At 39.9% G+C, this 20,777-nt stretch overlaps 1 protein-coding gene across 6 annotated transcripts in view; it reads left to right on the top strand.

The window, feature by feature from the left end:
• The window catches only part of SORCS2 (sortilin related VPS10 domain containing receptor 2), a 940,675-nt gene that overhangs the window by 910,292 nt on the left and 9,606 nt on the right, over positions 1–20,777 (top strand). For all 6 annotated transcript variants that reach the window (XM_019553064.1, XM_019553063.1, XM_019553062.1 and 3 more), the window contains exons 22-25: positions 689–801; positions 3,031–3,156; positions 8,316–8,415; positions 10,690–10,792. In XM_019553064.1, coding sequence (XP_019408609.1) covers positions 689–801; positions 3,031–3,156; positions 8,316–8,415; positions 10,690–10,792 — 442 coding nt within the window. The remainder of the gene's footprint in view (positions 1–688; positions 802–3,030; positions 3,157–8,315; positions 8,416–10,689; positions 10,793–20,777) is intronic.

Below are 20,777 nucleotides of genomic sequence, written 5' to 3'. Positions count from 1 at the left end.
CAGGAACAAACCATCCTGATGTGCAAGAAGAATTGCAAATGTGGCAAACAACCAGCTTGGCTTAGCAGAGAACTCTTCGGTAAGGTTAAATACAAAAAGGAAGCTTACAAGAATTGGAAGCTTGAGCAAACCTGAATCTGCAAGTAGCAAATTAGCCACACAATTGACTAATTTACTGTTCAGTAAGCATCTGCACATGTAAATGGTGGCGCTTTGCTGTGCAGTCAATTAGTCTGTTGCTCAGTAAAACATCTTGTGTAGATGCCCCTTGAGAATTAAATTCATTGGCACAAGTCCACTGAAAGCAAAACACTGTGGTATGTGTGGCAGTGTATGCCCAGTGGAGCATGCTAATGTGTTTTCTTTATTTTTCCTGTTGCTTTTCCCCAGTGTTTAGAAACATTTAGACATAGATGGAAGAAATACAGAAGGAGGTTGCTAAAGGAAGCAACTGGTGCTAGTATATTAAATATTGTACATTTCTTAAAATAGGAGCTGCCATTTTGTTCTATATGCATCCAGCACTTAGCACAGTGGAAATTCTAAGTATGCGTTCAGCACAAATAATAAAATATTTCTGAGATCACTCTTTTTAATGTTACTTTTTCTGCAAAAGCAGTTTTTCTCAGTCCTATTTCTCAGTCCTGTTTATTAATTGTTAAAAACAATCTTTCTTTCCTGTTTCTAGATCATTTTCATATTCTTTCTCTAAAGTTTACTAAACATCTGGACATGTACAACCCCAACATACCAGAGTGGAGGGAAGACATAGGTCGGGTAGTGACACGACTTCTTGCAAAGGTATTTTCTTACAGTGCTTACATACTGCGGCCTCTCCAGTCAGAAAGCTTGAAGGTTAAGTTAATGCCTTTCCGTTTAGAAAAAAAGCAAACAATCCAGCAAGCAGAGTAGAACAATAAACAGAAACCCCAGGGCGACATTTAGAAGCAGTTTGAGACTAGAGTTACTTGTGTATCCAGACCACATAAAACAATATTTCAGCATTGCAGGTTTGATTCTAATACATCCTAATTGGCAATTAATGCTCTCAGGGTTTGGGGGGCCAGATGGACAGATAGGTAAATACTGCTGATTTTGTGAGAAGAACACTTAGCTTGAAAGCGATGGAGTTAGGGGTTAAACCAAGGGTACTATAATATACAGGATTTAGCCTTTGATTATGTACAACTAAATGAATTTATAGTCTTGTGCATTTAACTTAGATCACAGATACGAATAGTCTGTAAATTTGAACATGGACATATCTTCCAAATTCACTAAGTCAAACATTTACTTAAGTAACTGCATTGTGTAATGAATAAGGATGTGTGTAGATGAAACGGGGGCCCTAAATTGAAGTGGTGGGTTTTAAAAAAACCTGCAATTTAGGGCTAGTTAAACTCCCATGTCATGCACACACCCCACTGACTTACCTGCCTCTCCGGCAGGGAGGGCAGGGCAAGCTGCTGGCAGGCAAAGCGATCCCCGGACTGTATGTGCGGGGGGAGGTGTTCCCTCCGTGGCAGCAGCACCCGCCCTCAGGCACCCAGCCTGGGCGGTCTTGGGGGCCACCGCAGCTGCGGAGGGAAGCACAGGGCCCCACGCAACTCAGGCAGGCAGGCTCCGGGGCAGGGGGGAAACCAGGCTCACTGCTTTCCTGGGCTGCTGCCAGGCTGCCTGTAGTGCTTCCTACAGAGCCCCTGAGCTGAACGGAGCCCAGTGCTTCGCTTCATGGCTGTAGAGGTAGCAAACTAAAACTCCTCCAAGGAGGCACTGCATCCCAAGTCATTTAAGGTGCATTACGCTGCTGAATTTTCTACAGCAGCTGGAATTTAATGCGCAACATGCCGCCGAGGCATGCAAACCCCGACACCATTAAATCATTTAGCCTGCTTTAAAGTGTCATGCACACACATCCCTCATTTTGTCTACACACAGTCTAAAGCATCATTCCATAGAGACAGGGAGCACTAGACTATACTGTTATATTGTTTAGGTACAATCACTGCCAAAGATATAACAAACAGGTATTGATTTCTGTTGCGCTAAACACCAATACATTCTAACCTGAGAGGTAAATACTTATAGAATATTTATTACTAAGATAACAAAAAGCCTTACTGCCTAAACCTTCCAGTGATGTCATTGATTTTACTCTGGATTTGCACCAATGTCAATGAGATTGGGATTATTTTATTTTTATATATTAAATACACTTCTGTTTCATCCTTGGTTAGACCTCCATAAATGCCAAACCTATTGAAATTCCTCTCCAAGTTATACTTTCCATGACCAACATTTTCTAGACAGGTTTCTTATGTTCTAGTCATGTTGGCACCACATTTTAACTTTTAAAAAATACGACACAAGCACTTTTATTTACATTCAGATAGAATTTCCATGAGCGTTTGACCTGGGAACTCCCAGAATTCCCAGGTACTTTTAAATAAAACCTACTAGAAGGTAGCCAGAATGGCACCTCGAGGCTAGCTAGCTCAGAGGCGCATGAGCTTTTGTAGGCAACAAACTTCTTCATTCGATGCTATGAATGGACCTTCTTAAATGGCAATCTTGTGAAACCTTCAGCTAGTGGAGTAACATTTACAAAAGTCTCAATTTCAGAAACGGCATAAACAGTTAGAAACCTAAAATCCGTTTGACTTTTGAAATCTTTCACCGTGAAAAATTACATGCTTATTGTAGTGTTCTGATAAAACTGTCCTCCATTGAGGCCGTAATGCCATTAGGTTTCATTGTTGGGATGGTAATACTTAGCATTTCTTACCTTCAAGGCTCTTAGCACCTTGATTAATTAATATAGGGCAGTATGCAATTTCCAATTAGTTCCAATTAGTTATGTGGAATTCTGTTTACACTTCAAAGATGTGAACGCTAAGGCCCAGTTTGAAAAGACCTATGAAGAAGTAGCTATCTATTTTATACCATGTTTGTATACAGTAGTTTTACAGTAATATTGTTAAGATAAAGTTAGCACAGAGACCATATTTACTCATGGTTTTGTCTCTGCAGGAAACCAATATACCAGAAGAAAGTCTTGTAACTGTGGTGAAACCTGGCCTGCCCACAACTGCTGACTTGCATGTGCTTCTACCAGCAAACCAACCAAAGCTGAAGAGAAGTGTAACTACTGACAAGGTAACCAGAACAGTATGTGTTCATTTTAAATCTCCATCCCACTGAAGTCAATGGCAATACTCCAGTTGGCTTCACTGAGATCTGGATTTGTTTTTTAAGCATCCAAGCACCACCCACTCCACTACTTTCATGAGCCACATAAAAGGCTAGCAATGATTGCAGTCCCTGTGCTTGGTGGAGTACAGTACCTGTACCTTCCCTGTATACCTTGGAATTAAGTCTGTTCTAAAGGGAATAGGGAGAGAACAGCTATGCCTTACACTTGGTGATAGCCCACGATGTACTGGAATATAGTGGAGAGTATGCTGTAGCCTCTTAATTCCTCTACAAGCCCTTTCAGGGACAGAGCAACTTTATTCCATCCTGCCCTCTGGGCTTTGTGCCGTTTGCACAATCCATCTGTTATTGGTACCAGTAAGCGATAGTTAATATTTATCTATTTTTAATCAGAAACCACAATTATAACATGCTGAATTGTAAAGATTCAGTAGATAAAAGTCCCCTAACCTAGAGTAGTAATCACTGTGGGAATGCCATATTTAAAATATGAAGGAGAAGAATAATTTTTACTGTATTCAGAAACATGCAAATCTGAATGCAATATGACCTTAAGGTTTGAACTGTTATGTGAGGTGCATCATAGTGCTATCCCACAAGGTGTTTCTATTCTAATGAACAGACAGCTTTTTCAAGTTCTGAGGCAACAGGGTGAGTGCAGATAGCTGAGGCTCAGTGCTGAGCTTTACTGCTCACATCAAGTGAAATCCCTTGAGTCAGAAAGGACCCCTAGAAGAGCACTGTATCTCCGCATGACTTTGCCTATAATTTATAATGTATAACACAAGGCCCTTTTTTCTAAAACATAAAAAATATCTCGGGTGTGTACCAGTTTCTTGAGTTTCAAGCATTATTATGTTAAAAAGATCATTATTCAAGGAATTATTCATTTTGATTAGAAAATGTTGCCAAAAGGAGGGCTGTGATAGGTCCTGGTATTCACCTAATCAGTGTGATCCATGGATAAGTAGGATAGCATGGGATTTCGCTGTTGTGTCAATTAAGGCTGGGTATTTGACCACACCAAAAATACTCGGTCAATGGACTAATCAAATATTGCTACATAATGATAAAGTATTTTAAACATTAATTTATTTGAACAATATCAAGAGATAGTTTAATCTTCAGTAGTACTTATGCTTTTTATAAAGAATACTTGTTCTTGTGAAACAATGAAATTAAATATAATAAATTTTTGTAACTATTAATGTTTGGTAAATGTCAATGATATTCAAGGCCAACCAGTTTTCCCTTTCCTTTGGTTTTATTCTGAAGCACCATGGTCGGCTTGAACAGTTACAAAATAACACCCCCCCCCATGATATTAAACAGAAATGAAACACTTATACATTAACAACTATAAAAGACAAAATCATTTTTTAAAATGAAGGCATGCTAAGTTGTCAGCAGGCCAACTCGTCAAGCATTTTGGAGATGCCTGCAGTCATGGAGGATGCCCAGTAGGACAAACTTTTTTCTGAGCTGCCAATTTTGGTTCTTACCTGAGCTCAGAGTAGCTCCTGGAGCCCCATGTAGTGTAAGGAGACTGGGAGAACTCAGTAGAGAGGAGCAAGGCAGGGGGTGCCAGCTCCTAAATGGAGTGCGACTCCCAAAGAACTGAGGGCAGGGAGCGCTCACTCCTGCCCTGCTTACAGATGATACTGTGATGCAATGGAAAAGGTAGGCCTCTTGCTATATGAGATATTGTTTGGCTTTATGGAATATATAACAATGTTGATAGGCAGTCAAGTCAGTTGGCATTATTTGACCAGTCAATTGCCCAGCATCCCAACCCTAGTGTCAGAGTACCTGAGGAGCTGACTTTAAACGTATCTCTGAAATGTATAAGGAAATTGGATAAGAGTATTATTGAGAGGCTGGTCCTGATGTAAAAACCAAACAAACAACAAACTCCCCAACCTTAGCCTTCCCTTGTAATCATAGTGAATTTCATAGTGAAGATTGAAGTCATAGTTGATTTGCAGAAATTATTTTATTTTAAGAAGTACTTTCTATGAGTTTTTTGTGAACAGTTGTTTGCTACATCATCACATTAAAACTCTTAACATTTTTATTCTTTTTAAGAAAAAATTGCTATTTTAAAAAGAAATATTATCTTACTGTTCCAAGCTTGTAGCAAATGAACCACTTTAATAATTTAAAGTAACCAATAAAGACAGGCCCTTAGGTTCTGCTGACTTTTTTTTAATACAAAAGATCATGTAGATTAGTTCCCTCCAAATCTCAACTATTATTAATGGCATGCTTCCAGGCAGCTTGAAAAATATCATAAATTACATTCAGTGCTGCCTTCGTTTTTTCATGTTCATATCTGAACTACCCTTCTATGCACTCCAAGAAGGAAAAAATGAAGGGCTAACCTGTCCTGCTAATAATTGTGGGATGTTCCGAACACTTGGAAGGTATAGAAGAAATAGCTGTGTTAATAGAATATAATTTCTGTAATAGATATCCACAGCTAAGATGCCACTTATGGTTTCTGGAACTGGAAGAAGACCAGAAGTATGCCAAATCAGGACGAAAAGGACAGATGTGGAAGTAGCTACACATTCTGTAAAGTAGTTGTATGTTGCTGACAGTGTAATGTTACTGTGCAGATTAGCTATATTTCGATGCATTGGGCATACTGAGAATAGTATCAGGCATACTCTCTTAGAGTGCTACACGGTGGTTGCATCTACATGTGCTAAGGCAACAAAATAAACTCCAGCACAGTTTGCACTGAGGTTAGCTGCTCAATGTCTACATGGGTGCCTGGGACCACAGCACTCTGAGCCAGGGTGGAGTAGCCCCAGGCCGGGAAGGGATCTGGGGGTCAGCCCCAGGCTCTTTGTAGCAGCAGTGTGCGGCAGAGGGGCTGGCTGAGGCATGTGGGTGCTAAAGTGTGGGGCTAGGTGGTGGACAGCCCCTTCACTTTAGCACCCTCATGCCCCAGCCAGCCCCTGTCACCATCTACACATGCATTTCAGCATACAAAATTACTCCTGCATAGGATAGTACTGTCCCCAGGGTTAATTAATTTACTGCACCCTAATACCTGTGCACAAGTAGACCGTGATGCCTTACTGTGGAATTAATTAGTCAACTCTTCAGTAAAGTGCATGTATAGTTGCACCCAGTTAGAAGAAGTATCTTTGCAATTTCTCCATCATAGCGGTCCAGCTGTTTTCAGGTGTATAAGGCTATATGGTTGTGGTCATAGCCAGAGTAGAGTTTTCACTCCAGCCATTGGTTCTGTAAGGTTACATCTCTATCTTTGTGCTGTATAGACTACTTAAATGATTGGTATGTGCACATGTATTTATGCAGAACATTTTTTAAAAATTAAGATGTCAAAAAGTTTGATAAAATCTAAAATGCATGTGTAATTTGAGACTTACTTGTGAAACCAGTAAATTGGAGTCAGATATAGGCTCCTTGAATGGAAAAAGAGAGGCTGCATGGCTCAACTTTACAAAATGCTAAATGGAGATAATCGTAGATTTGTGGAGTAGTATCTCACACCTCAGGTGGATATATTAACCCTTGGTTGAATAAAGTATTACACAATATGAGGGTTTAATAGACCTCAGTGATTTTTCCAGAAGACTCTCCCAGAAAATTCCAGTTTTTAAAATCTTTTTTATCCAACTGATTGACATGAACAACTACTGATTCCACTACTTGGTCAAAAGTCTGCTATGAGGAATAGCTATGACAATATATTGGCATCAACAACAATTAATTACACCATCACAACTGAAATAGTTTCAAGATTCATGAAGTATAATACCAGAAAGTAGCCTTAAAACAGATGGTCTGACCTGCTGTATGTGTATTACAGGCCACTGAGTTTTATTTTTGTATCAATACCTTTCTGTTAGATTTGCAAATTCTGGTATATTTTCCCTATAATCAAGTCACCTCTAAATCTTTTTTTATAAACTAAATGAACTGAGTCCCTCATTATAAAACTTATCATCTCCCAACTCCTACTTATTACAGCCTCTATCTGCGAGCTCACGTTGAGTTACCGGTCCGCTGTAACCCCTACATTCTTTTCAGAGATACTGATGTCCATTCTGTAGCTATGGCCTGCATGCCTTGTTCTCAGGTGTGTAACTTTGCATTCAATTGTGGTAAAGCTTGTTTTGTTTGCATGAGCCAAGCTTAACAACTACAGCATCCCACCCTACATGACATATGGTTTGTTTTTTTGCTTTCTTTTGCTTCAATACAAGTAATTCTAAAGAACTGCAAGACTAGTTTTATAGATTTCATTCTATAATTTAGGATACCATTTCCCATAGGATGCCGCATTAGAAGCGTGTCTTTATAACTAAGAAAACCCAAGTGAGAGTCTTTTATAAGGTTATTAATTATTTCATGCAGCTCTGGCAAGCCCTTACAATTTAAAGGTTATATAGGGGTGCAGTGTGGTGTCACCTTTAATTTTGTTCCTCTATAGCAGTGTGAGAGACCATATATTAGAATGCTATGCCCACATTAGAAAAAAAGGAGAAATTGTGACCATTTTTGTGTGGAAATTACTGTTTCTACAAAATCTTTGTAAAAACAAGATACAAATTAGCATCTATCCCGTTACAGCTAAGCAAGAGAAGCAAATCATGAGATGCAATTTATTATCAAGCACATTATTTCTTATAGGTAAGGAATATGAAGTGACAGAGAGCTTGTCTTTTGATATGATGATCAGAATAAGGATACTGGAAAGAGTTTTTAAAAGGGTTTATTCATTGCACAAGGTATGATTCAATAATAATCCAATAATACCTGTAAATGAGATGGTTTTTATCAAATATTGTGGGATAAAAACAAGGTCTATAAGGAGAAAGAAAGATTTGGCTATAAACATTTGCCATTTTTGAACATTCGTGGGTTGCAGAGATTTGAGTGATTATATATTTTTTTTTAATCTGGAATTTCCTGAAGGTTACACGCAACTCACAAAAACCGTTGACATATGTCTTGTGCGTTTCTCACAATACCATGAACTGAGAGGCTTTTTCGTTTAGTGCACTGAATTCCTAAAGGTTGAACTGAGTGAAAGATGCTTGACATTATCTTTTTTGTGTTTTCAGAGAATAGCTGCTCTAAAACAAGCCTTGAATGCACACAACATCAGTTTCTTCCTGAGAGGGGGATATTGGGTCTTAGTGACTTTAGATGACTCCGATTCAGGTAAAAAATTAACAGACAAAACACCAAAACAATTCAGTCTGTAGATAGTTGTTAGATTTCTATAGAGCTAAGTAGAAACTCTCCTGAGAAATAATAGCTTTTTCCTGGTATACACTAATGTAAATGATACTATCCATTATGTTTTCATTGTTTTATTCTTTTTGATACCCTGTGAGAAGATTGAAAGTATTTTCCCTTATTGCTTTCATTCTTTTCATTATACGCCAGATTTTGACAGATAATCAAAAATTGGCCAACTGCATATGGTTATGCACAGTTTGGACTCTCAGATATTTGAGTTCCTGGCTGCATTTAAGTCTACAAAAACAGAGATCTAATTAGGAACAGACTGAAAAGTATCTTGCAATTGTGTGTGGATTTGATTTCAGAACACAAGGCTAAAAGGAGCCTCCTGGGCCATCAAATCCAGTCCCCACTGTTTGTAGGAAATTTTTTAACCAATCTCAAAATCCCCACTTCAGATCCTAACACGCAAGTACAAGGCACAATCAAATCACATGAACACAAATCACATGCCCATAGGTAAGCACAGAAGTGACAATAGCACTGCCAATGCACTGCCACTGCCACCCTAATGACAGGGAAGTAGTGCCCTGTCTAATGCTACAGAGGAAGACAACCATCTCCTGTGGTCTGTGCCAGTCTGGTCTAGGGAAAAAGTTTTTTTTTTCTCTAAGCACTTTTTTTTCTAAAAACCAGCAGAAGCCCTGTAACATGGGATTACCAGACACCTACCACGCTCCAGAATGGAGCCTGCAAATATACAGCTCCACGTAATGCATATACATGGACCGCTTATCCAGAACGTGGTGATAAGGTTCTGTTGTATCATCCCTTCCATAAATGTATTCAGTTCAGTCTTACAGGAATTCAGGTTCTTTCCCCCACTACTTGACTCAGAAGACTATTCCCAAACTTTGTTTCTTTGATAATTAGAAATCTTCTGATTTCTAGTTCAAATTTATCTAAAGCTGGTTTGTAGGCATTTGACCTTGGTTTTCAATGTAGAAAGCTCTTTTCCCTCCCAACTTGTAAAAATTGTACTTGTAAAGTTTCACCATATACTGTCTCAATCTCATTCACTAAACTAAACAAGACAAACTAATTAAAACTTCCTTCAGAGGAAAAGGTCTCTGTTCCCTTAGCTATCTTTGAGCCAGTTTCAGTTTCAGTCCATCTATTTTTAATGTTAGGCAGGAGGCAAGGTAGTGGTGTGCCTCGCAGACTAACTGAATCAGAGATGTGTAAGCATTCATGGAAAGTGAACTGTGGCTCTTGAAAGCCTATACATTTCTGATTCAGTTAGTCTATAAGGTACACCACTACGTTGCCTTCTGCCTGACTTCAGACTAACATGGTTAACTGTCTCTCTCTCCTTTTTTTTTTTTGGTGACCAGAATTGCACATGGTATTCTAACTGTCGTCTTGCCAATGCCTGGTACAATAATACTAGTACCTACCAGAAGGAAATATCCATTCAATGTACACATTTTAAATATGAAGGGCAGCTCCAACTCAAGCTGTTTCTTACCATGTCAAAGCAACTTTGTTTTTGCATGAATATCATTTTCCATGATGTCTATTTGGCTTGTTACTCAATGATACCAAGCCGGCAGACAGAGCATGGTGCATTGTGCCATGTTAACACTTCCATAAATAGTGATTTAAATTATATATTGCCAAATTAAATCTCAGAGAAGAAACAATACTTATGCTCTCCATATCCTGACCTCTGTCACTGTAATATCTAATCTGAAAGTTGTTATAGAAATCATTTGCTTCAAAAGCTAATGTTTCATGCTGGCAAAAGCAGGGTATTAGAACTGAGAAGTCCCAGGTTCCATTCCAGTCATTGCCCTGTGTGATATTAAGAAAACAATTAATCTTTTTGTGCATCAGGTTCCCCATCTTTAAAATGTACATGTAGTATTTATATATCATATAAAAATGGCAATATGAATGTTGATTGAATAATGCCTACAGTACCTTTCTGAGGTTCTTGAAAAATCATCACTCAGAATAATATTGTTATTTCATTGCAATGCATTTCCTGTGCTTCCATGGATCTGCCAACTAGCTGATATATGTTGCTGCTTCTTTGAAGAACCTACATTTGGAATGAAGAGAAGAGGCTATAAAAGAAAAATCTAGTGATTTTTGACTTAAGAGATTCAATAGGGAAGCAAATTCAGGGTGGTAATTAGTTGCAAACCAGATTTACTAAGTTTTTCCACTATATATTTCTCATTTCAGATTCTCAGAGGATTGGAGGAGGTGGTGGATACTGGGCTATCGTAGTTCTCTTTGTTATCTGTCTCGTTGTAGTTGGTGCTTTCATCCTGTACAAATTTAAAAGGCAAGTACACCTGGCTTTAGAATACATACATTTTAAGAACTAGATATGTCAACATTTCAACCAAACTACATCTAATTGCTTGAAAAGGCAACCTTTTTGAGGCCATGTCCTGACAAAGTCTCCAAGGTTCAAAGCCCATGGTTTTCTGGGCTTTTTAGACATCAAGGTTAAATATTGATGTTTGGCTCCTGGTGCTGTGTTTGAAGATAAATAGGAATAGTTTGCCTCAGTACAACCACCAAGGAAGATAATTATGCTAAAATATGTTTCTAATTATAAACTCCTAAACCTGATGAGTTACCTGGGCAATTAATTGATCCACAGTTCAATTTATTACAAATCATAAAAGCCAGTGTCTGTTTACACCTTAGGTTTTGATTATTGAAAATGTGCAGCTCAGATTAAGAATGCCCAGATATTATGGAAATAGATAGAAATAGAGTTTACCCTGTAGTACACTGGTGAAGAAATAAAAGAGCTATGGAAATGATCTTTACGTAAGCAGTGCCTTTCTAATGGACAAGCGATACCACATAAGCGTCAAGCAAATATTTTTGCCTTTACCAGATTTAAGAAAGTATTGATTTGTATTTGATGATTGAGATATATTTAGGAATTTTTGCTGCTTAGGTATTATTTTATTTTCGTTTTGGTTCAGCATAGAGAAGTGTTTAGGTTTGAACAGCCAGCCAATGATGAAACATTCTCATTGGACAAAACCCTACTATTGTTACACATTAATTGAGTGACTTCTCATTTCATAATTGATTTTTTTTTTTTTTAAATGAAAATAAAAATAATTTTACAGGCTAGGGTGCCATGCTGTGCTTTTGTAACAGCAAAAATACAGCAGTTAGAAGAGAGTACATATCAGCAAAGATATCTTTTTCACCGGTGCTTGCTTTGGTACATCCACGGGAGAATCTTGAATCTCTTGGTGACTGATTGTTCTTATGGGTGAAACATTGAATTGTGTATCAGACTTTACGTACAATTGAAATAAAAGCACAAAACTCCATCTACATATTTTGAGTGTCTGCAACCACAAAAAGCACCGTAAAATGGTTGGTGTGATACAGTTATATTATTTTCAACAACAGCGCATTGAAGTGTCTCTGTTTATATTATAGGATCATAAAACTTTATTGTGTTATCTATTATGAGGGCCTTTTTATTAACTCCTAGGTTTGAGGCAATTAAACAACAGACGCAGCTAACAAGTGGTACAAGTAGTATAAAATATTTAAGAAAGAAAGAAAAGTAATTCTTATCTTGAATCCTTCCTAAACTGTTCTCCTGGCCTATTATTTCCTGAATAGTATAGTTATTGCCAATAAGAATTATAGCAGTATTTGTGAACTGCAATATAGTGTAACTTCCCTAATGCTTTTCTAATTTTCCTGTGGAAATCACTTTCCTTTAAATTTTCATTTGTGTTTGATTTAGTTAGGGGTTCAAATTAAGAAAAATGGGTGTCACAAGCAGGTGTTTCTCAGTAGGCTAATAACTGCTGTCAACGCTGGAGAATTACTGTGCAACAGGGTCCACTTTTACTGCTTGAGAAGTCTGATTTTCAGGATATTGACAGAATTATTTTTTAAATACTTTTAAAGGTATCTAATAAGTTTTTCAGGTGCACCCATTTTTGAGGGCTCAACTTCAAGTGTCCTAAAGACCCTTATTTTCAGAAAATACAGACCATGAAACTATGTGAAAAATCAGGGTCTCTTTAATGCATCTCTCATGGAATTTCTAAAATCCCTAACCACTTCTAAAAATCTTGTGGTACTGATATTTGGGGCCATATTTTCACCCCTTTAGTCTCCTGGGTGAGCTCTTACTCATGCGTGATGCCTCATTGAATTATGTGTTACTACTCACAAATGGGGCAAATAATTCACAAATTGGCCCTTATTGTTTGGGAAATGTAAAATATATTCCCTGTTATGAATCCCTGAGTTTTAATGCCCAAGTAGGGGTAGGACAAACATTGTGGATCTCTCGCTCAAAAAAGCGGTCCAATTACTGGTCTGTAGGCTATTCACAGCTTTGTTTCCCCTCTGTTGTGAAGCTTTTCCACTTTGTATAAAATAAATGTTCTTGGAGGAGAGACCATGATCTGTCAGATGAATGCCATAACCAGAGGAGTACAGGGAGGTAGTTAGCTGTGTTTGTCTGAACTTTGGTGGCACCTGGTAGACTAATTTGTTGAGAGAAATATGAGCTTTCATAGGCTACAACCTTCTTCATCAGATGCTATGAATGGACAAGCAGAAGAGTACAGTCATTCTTTCTTACTCATTGCTGGCCCAATGAATAGTTGATAATTCATAGAAAGTTTGAAAGATGACAGGATTAATTTATGAGAAAATTTAAAGAGGGTGGTCAATGCAGATTAGATAAAATGTAGCTAAGGCTGAAAATGACACTTCACATACTCAGAAGTTATAAATACACATAAGAGAGGAAGACGTACATGGAGTAGTGCAGAGAAGGAATGGGTATGAATTAGGGGATGACATATGTTTAGAAAAAAAAAGAAAAAGAAATTTTGGGTTCACTGTTAAAACTTCCAGGAAGTGGTCTCCTTTAGGCTCCTAAGAAAATGGAGGAAGTCCTGTTTCTATGGCATTGGATGGTAAAGTGGCAAAACATAGATGCATCCATGGGTCAGTTTCAGTAGCAAAAAGAGTAGTCTTGAGTTAATGAATTCTGAATTTTTGAAATCTAATGACCATCTAAGGTAAAGTGGTAGGCAACCTCCAGCCTGTTCACTTCTAAACTCAGGGCAATTCTGATGACAACTTGTAAGGTCAGATTGTCATGTGCTCTCAAAACACAACTGAGGAGGAGGTTGTGGGCCTTGCAGGCAGCCACCTACAGAATTTTGAAAGTGCTCAGATCACCTAGAAGCCCTCATTGTAGCCAGGTTTTAAAAATGTGATGACTTATTTGGGCACCTATGTGGCAGCTGAGTAGTTTTACAAATTGAATACAATGCTTTCTGAGTGTTTGACCTAATCTAAATGCAATCATTGTGTCCATTTCCAAATTGTATCCCATCAGAAGATCAGTTCATATCACAACCGCCACATACTTCTTGTCAGTCAAAAAGGGAAAGCCAAGAATGGGCACATCTACGTGTGCATATTAATGTCAGTTACATGTGCGCCTGGGAATGTAGCACATTGAGCAGGTCGGAGCAGCCCTGGCTGGCAGGGGGCTCCAGAAGTCAGCCTGCCAGCTTCGGGCTGCTCCAGCCTGGCTTGGCGTGCTGCAGAGGGACTGGCTGGGGCATAAGTTTCAGTGCAGGGCTAGTTGGCAGGCAGCCCTCACACAAAGCACCCTTGTGCCCCAGCCAGCCAGGGCAGTGTCTACACATGTACTGCTGCAGAATATTTTACTCTGCAGCATGATAGTACCTGTATTTACAAGTAATATTATGCCACACAGTACATTCGTTTACTTTAGCCTAATGGGGGTGCATGTGTAGAGACCACATGTAGATACCTGACATCTGTTGCACATCTAATTAGTTTATTGCACACTAAACTTCTCATGTAGACATGACCAATGAGTGAGTAGGGCACTGGGTCTGATTTTATCACCCCTTTTCTCTGCCAGGCAAACAATCAGAGGAGCATGAAAGAATCTGCTGTTTGTTCAAGTATTGTTTGCTGTCATCAGCTTCCAGGGTTTACAGTTCATCCCCTTTTGTAAGAAGTTTATTCACACAAAACATTAGAGAAGAATAATCCTAAGTAAGACCTCTTTTACTAGGCAGCATGTGAAATACCTCATATTCTAGAAAGGAGGAGAACATTAGTTTAGTGGGAAGGTAAGGAGAATGCCAGTGAGCCATTGGAGTAGCAAACAGTGATGTGGTATCATTGCTCCTGCTGAAAAAATGCACATTAAGAAGGGAAGATTAAAATGCTACCATTTACCATAGTTCTAATTAGGATGAAAATCATTGTGTTAAGCTGAATAATGAGGCACAGCATTCATTTTTCACATACAGTACAATATGCTTTGGCTGTCATGTCTATCCAGCTAGTGATTAGGTTGCTTGATTGGGTTACATTGTTCAGGATACATCATAAAAGCAATTATTCAAAAATGGACTAGGAAGACTCACTTATCTGCTACTCTTGTTGAAAATAAAACTGCAAACATTTAGAATCATAAAATCAATGAGTCGGAAGGGACCTAGACAGATCATCTAGTCCGACCCCCTGCCATGGGCAGGAAGGCGCACTGGCGGTGGCAGGGGTCATAAGACCCCAGCCAGGTGCCTATCCAGTCTCCTCTTGAAGATGTCCAGGGAAGGTGAGAGCACTACCTCTCTGGGAAGCCTATTCCAGGCTCTGGCCACCCTTACTGTGAAACAGTTCTTCCTAATATCTAACCTAAACCTATCCTCCCTCAGCTTGTGGCCATTGTTCCTGGTGACTCCAAGGGGGGCCCTGGTGAACAGACTTTCCCCGAGTCCCTGCTGCTGGCCCCTGATAAGGTTGTAGGCAGCCACAAGTCCCCCCTCAGTCTCCTCTTGCGGAGACTGAAGAGATTCAGGTCCCTCAGCCTCTTCTCATAGGGCTGGCCATGGAGGCCCTCAACCATACGAGTGGCCTCCTCTGGACCCTCTTCCAAAATGCCTCTATTTTATCTAACTATGTGTTGAGTTGATCAAATGCTCCCTAGAATATTATTCCAAATGCAGTACTTTCTGTGTTGAATTCATGTACTGGATTTCAATACGATCTGTTCCTCAGTACAAGGAGGTGATTGTGTTATTCAGCATGTACACATTCAATAAAATAATATGTGAATTAAAAGAGAGAGAGAGAGAGAGAGATACTCAGTTACTATAAATACAGTGGCAGGGAACAGAAAGCAGAACAGGTAGGGGAAAGGGTTTGAGTGGCACTTGGAGGGGGCAGGGCTAATTAGTGCCTCTGCCAAAAAGGTTGCCCCCCCCCACTTCCTCCTTTCTAACCCGTGTTTTTAAGGTCATACTGGAAGAGGGTCTTTGAATGAAAAACAAAATATTCCTAAGCCACAGATTTCTTAGACTAGTGGATGTCTCAAAATAAGTTTTCTAAAGCGGTTAGTGAAAAATTAGGATATTAAAAAGGAAGACATTTCTCACTTGAGTCTCCGAACACAGTAAGTTCAATGGCAGGGAAGAGGAGCATACAATCTCCAATAAGATTTAATTCTTCTGAATTGTAAAGCAGACAATCCACCAAACCAAGAATCTATGAAAACACAGTGGTTAGGGAAAGATATGAATCACTTGTGAAATATTTACCAGCACAACCTAATTCAGCCTATGAGCCTGACTCAGATTCATGAGTATACATCTTTTACACGTTCACACGTGCTTTCAATGAAGAAACAGAATTCCCAACAAATGAGTCTATACAACAGAGTATCTGTAGCACTCAGTCCTAGACATTTATCACATGAACTAAACATTAGAAGTGGCTGGGATTCATGAGAGTATAACCCCCCACTCAGGACAGAGATCAATAAGCACGGGCAGCCTAAAGACATTAAAAGTTCTGGTGGTCACAGTGCTTTACAGCCTCTTTAGCTAACGCATTGGGCTCAGGGGCTACTTTTAAGAAGTATTTTCCACAGCAAAGTTATAACGTTTTTAAAAGGAAAGCGCAAGCATTTCATTTCATTAGTAAAGGAATGATGTTTTAATAAAGCTTTTCCAAAATTTTGATTATTGTGGGATGGAAGACGAGACAAATCCTGCTGAGGTTCCAAAGTAGGAGGCAGTTCAGAGAATAAGAATATTACAGAGGCAAAAAAAAAAGTTTCTTTTTCATACTTTACGTATCTGACAATCTGGTGCTTCAAGCTAGCAATATGCTGCCAGCTTCATTAGCACACCACAATAGTTTTATCATCCAGGTTAAACATAATAGCCACCGCACATCACTTGAATATCATAAGCAATTGGAAAGTTGTGGGAGTGAGATCCTTCGTTTAGAAAGGGCTGAGAATCTGTATATTGTCTCTAAAAACTCTACCATCCTTCTTGCATTGAATTCAGTCCCCCCAAAAAGTCTCCCCTCTCTTTTTGATATTTATGGTTATGTTTGTTATGATTATCCTGTTAGCCATCAGGACAAGATTCCTTCATCTGTTTAGCAACCCTTTTAGCTGGCTTCCACAGTGCATGGGACACTGTGGGGTAAAAAAATGCTGAGATGAATAGCTCTATATCTGCTATGTGAACTCAAGGGAAGAAAAATTATATTTTAGCCACATCAAAGCTGCCATGTATGTATCATATTACTAACATGGAGCTGAGATCATCTAACATTCCTTAGTACAACAATAAGGATATAAGATTCATCATAGAATCACAGATAATAGGAACCAAAGGGACCTTAAGAAGTCATCTGGTTGATACTGCAAGCAAGGGGTGTGAACCAGCTATACATAAACCTGACCTGCTATTTAAAACTTTCATCAATAGAATTTCCCACTCTACCTCAGTAATCTATTCCAGTGCCTAACTCTAGTTGCAGTTAGACATCTAATTATTTCAATCTAAATCACCCTTGTTGCAACTTAGAACCCTTTACTTTTTGTCCCTACTCTAGTAGACAAAGAGAATGGTTAATAACTTTCCACTCTGTATAGCAGAGTTGTGCTGCTACCCAGCACATCCACAAGTGACAGATAGTGGAATGACCTTCAGGGAAGGTTAGCTGTGAAATAAGCAGGGGTAACACTGATGAATAAGCAGTCACAGACCAAGCAGCAGAAGCACCACCAGGATGTAAAGAAGGAAGCAGATGGCAATGCTTTCCCTCCTGAAAAGCCACATTGATCCTTTGACAGTGCTATGATATGACAAGTACAGGTTGCCGCTATAATAAGCTTGCCCAGCCCCCAGCCGTGGGTCTACAGGTCCTCGATGGCAGAGCAGGCAGAAGATGTTAGAATTCCAATAGCTGCAAAGGCAGATGAAAGCTGCAGCAGAAAAAGACCCCCAGTTTTCTTGGTCTCCTTGCCACTGGATCAAGGTCCCATTCTATCAAGAGCTGCGTGGAAGCTCATGTGCAGCAACTTCTCCATGATGAAAGGAGTAATGGACAGACATCTTCCATGAATCATGCAAGACAATCATCCTTGACTGTGAGGGATTGCTGAAGAAGATGACTGCAGTAACCTTCTACATATTTGAAGGCTGCTATCATGTCTTCCTCAGTCTTTTATTTTCTAGGCCAAGCAACCCAAATTTTTTCAGTATTTCCTCAAAGGTCATGTTTTCTAGACTGCTGATCATTTTGGTTGCTCTCCTCTGGAGACTTTCCAGTCTCCAATTTGTCCACATCTTTCTTGAAGTGTGTTGCATAAAAGTTGGTATAAGAGCTGAACTGAGGTCTTACCAGCGTTGAGATGTTTGAAATAACTTTTCCGCTCATCAAAGATACAGTGTTTATCTTATACATATATAACAGCTTATATATCCAGTATGATGTTAGCGTTTTTTTTTTACTGTATGACATTGTTAATCTATTTGTTTTGTGGATGGGAGGCAAACAGTGGATATGATATGCCTTGACTTTGGCCTGGCTTTGATACTGCCTCTCACAGCATCCTCATTAACAAGGAAATACAGACTAATTGAAAGCACTTGGAGGTGGATCCATAACTTCTTTGATGACTACTCGTTGAGCATGATGATCAATGGCTTAATGTCTTAGGGCACCTATAGATGTGACGGACCTCTGCTCTGACACATGTTAATCTCCACGTCAGAGTAGACTTGATTAATCGAATCTGCTGGAGTGTGCAAATAAGCATGCTCCAGTACCCTCTGTATCATGTGTATTCAGCATCTCTGTGTTTCAAAATGGTGGCGGGGGTCACTTTAACTAAAGCTCCCTGAACAAGCTTTAGTTAAAGCAGTCCCACCGCCATTTTGAGGTGACACTGAAGGCACTTTAATTAGAGCGGCCCTCAGAGTACCAGCACCACCCCGGAGCATGTGTATAGACACACTTACTGGGGGGAGGTATCAAGTGGAGTTCCCCAAGGGTCTATCCTGGATCCTGTATTATTTAATATCTTTATTAATGATCCCTAAGACATCCGTAAGAACTAATTAGACATCCGTAAGAACTACTTCACAGTCAGGGCGGCTAGGATCTGGAACCAACTTCTAAGGGAAGTGGTGCTGGCTCCTACCCTGGGGGCCTTTAAGAGGAGGCTTGATGCCTACCTAGCTGGGATCATTTGAGCCCATTTTTTTCTCCTGCCCTGGCAGGGGGTCGGACTTGAAGATCTATAAGGTCCCTTCCGACCCGACTTCTGTGATTCAGTGATTTAGACCAGGGGTTCTAAAAGATTTTATGTTGTGGCCCGGCCAACTACAACCCAGAAGTGTCCGTGGCCTGGCAAACCGCAGTCCAGCAGTTGCGGTCGATCGTGGCCGGAATGTCTGCCGGCAGACAGGTAAGGATACCTCCACCCTCGGGCAGGGGGGTGGGCCAAACCCTCCACTGCTGTGTACCCTGCACAAGGAGCCAGGGCCTCTCTGCCCAGCTCTGGGGATGCCGTGGTTTGCCAGTCTGCAGTCAATTCTGGTCCAGCAGCTGACTCACCACGGCCCAGGGATTGAGAACCCCTGATTTAGACAGTGGGTTTAAGTGTGCATTTAGCAAAATGTTGGATGACAAGAAGTTGTGTGGAGTTGCAGATACTCTAGATGGATCCAGAATACTGGATAGACTGGAGAAAATGTCTGCAATCTATCAGATGAGATTAAATAAGGACAAATGCAAAGTCCTTTACTTGGGATGGCATAATTGCCTGCACAAATACAGGGTGGGAAATGAGTGGCTAAGCTACAGTACTATAGAGAAGGACCTGGAGATTACCATAGACTGTAAGATGAATATGAGCCAAGAGTGCACTCTTGTTGCAAAAAAACCCAAGAATGTACTGAATTGTATTAACAGGAGTGTCCATTGCAAATCAAGGAAAGTGATTCTTCTGCTCTGTTCAGCAGCAATGAGGACACACCTGGTGTGCCACGTTCAGTTTTCAACCTTCACGTTTCAAGGAGTATGTGGACAGTTTAGAAAGTGTCCAGTGCAGAGCGGCAAAAATGTTTAGGGGTCTAGGAGGCAAGACTTCTGAGGAAACTAACTTTATTTAGTCTGGAGAAAACAAGACTGAGGGGGATTTGATAACAATCTTCAAATACCTGGAGAGCAGTTATGGCAAGGATGAAGATGGGGTTCTGTGTCTGTAGTGGACAGAACTAACAGTAATGGCCTCAAGCTGCAGCAAGGGAATTTTAGGTTGGAGATTAGGAGGAACTTGCTGTTCAAGTATAGGAACAGGCTACCTAGAAAAATTATAGCATCTCTATTCCTGGAAATTTTCAAGAGCAAGTTGGACAGACACTTACTTGGGATGGTTTATTCAGGGACGATCCTCCTTGAGTAGGGACTGGACTAAATGGGCATTTTTACACATGCAAGCGCTGCAGTGCCCGGTGCTTTGAAAAGCCCCCAGCGCTGCAATACATACGGTTGTGTAAGTGGTGAAATGCACATCAGCACTGAGAAAACGGAGGTAGTGCGCTTTTGAACTAAAATGTATAGAAGGTGATTTAGTTCAAAAGTGCACCACCACCATTTTCAGCATGCTGATGCACATTTTGCCACTTGTACCACTGCATGTGATGGAGTTCAGTGCACATCAGCTTGCGTGTGGGGCAAACTTGATTATTCAAGTTTGCTCTGAGGTGGCGGATCTCCAGTGCATCGTGGGATTAAAAAGCATGTGTATAAATGCCCAATGATATCACGTGGTTCCTTCTAGCCCTACTCTTCTATGATCCTAATAGAAGATCTACAGAAGAGTTCCTGTCTATACGGTAGTTCCCCATTTTTTGCTCTGCAATTGATTAGTCTTTACTAAGTTGTTGCACTTTTTATTTATCCTT

This window comes from Crocodylus porosus, unplaced genomic scaffold (assembly GCF_001723895.1).
Source record: "Crocodylus porosus isolate Cpor-Errol unplaced genomic scaffold, CroPor_comp1, whole genome shotgun sequence".
Lineage (NCBI taxonomy): Eukaryota > Metazoa > Chordata > Crocodylia > Crocodylidae > Crocodylus > Crocodylus porosus.
The sequence above is the reverse complement of the archived record's forward strand: the minus strand, read 5'-3'. Positions and strand labels throughout refer to the sequence as shown.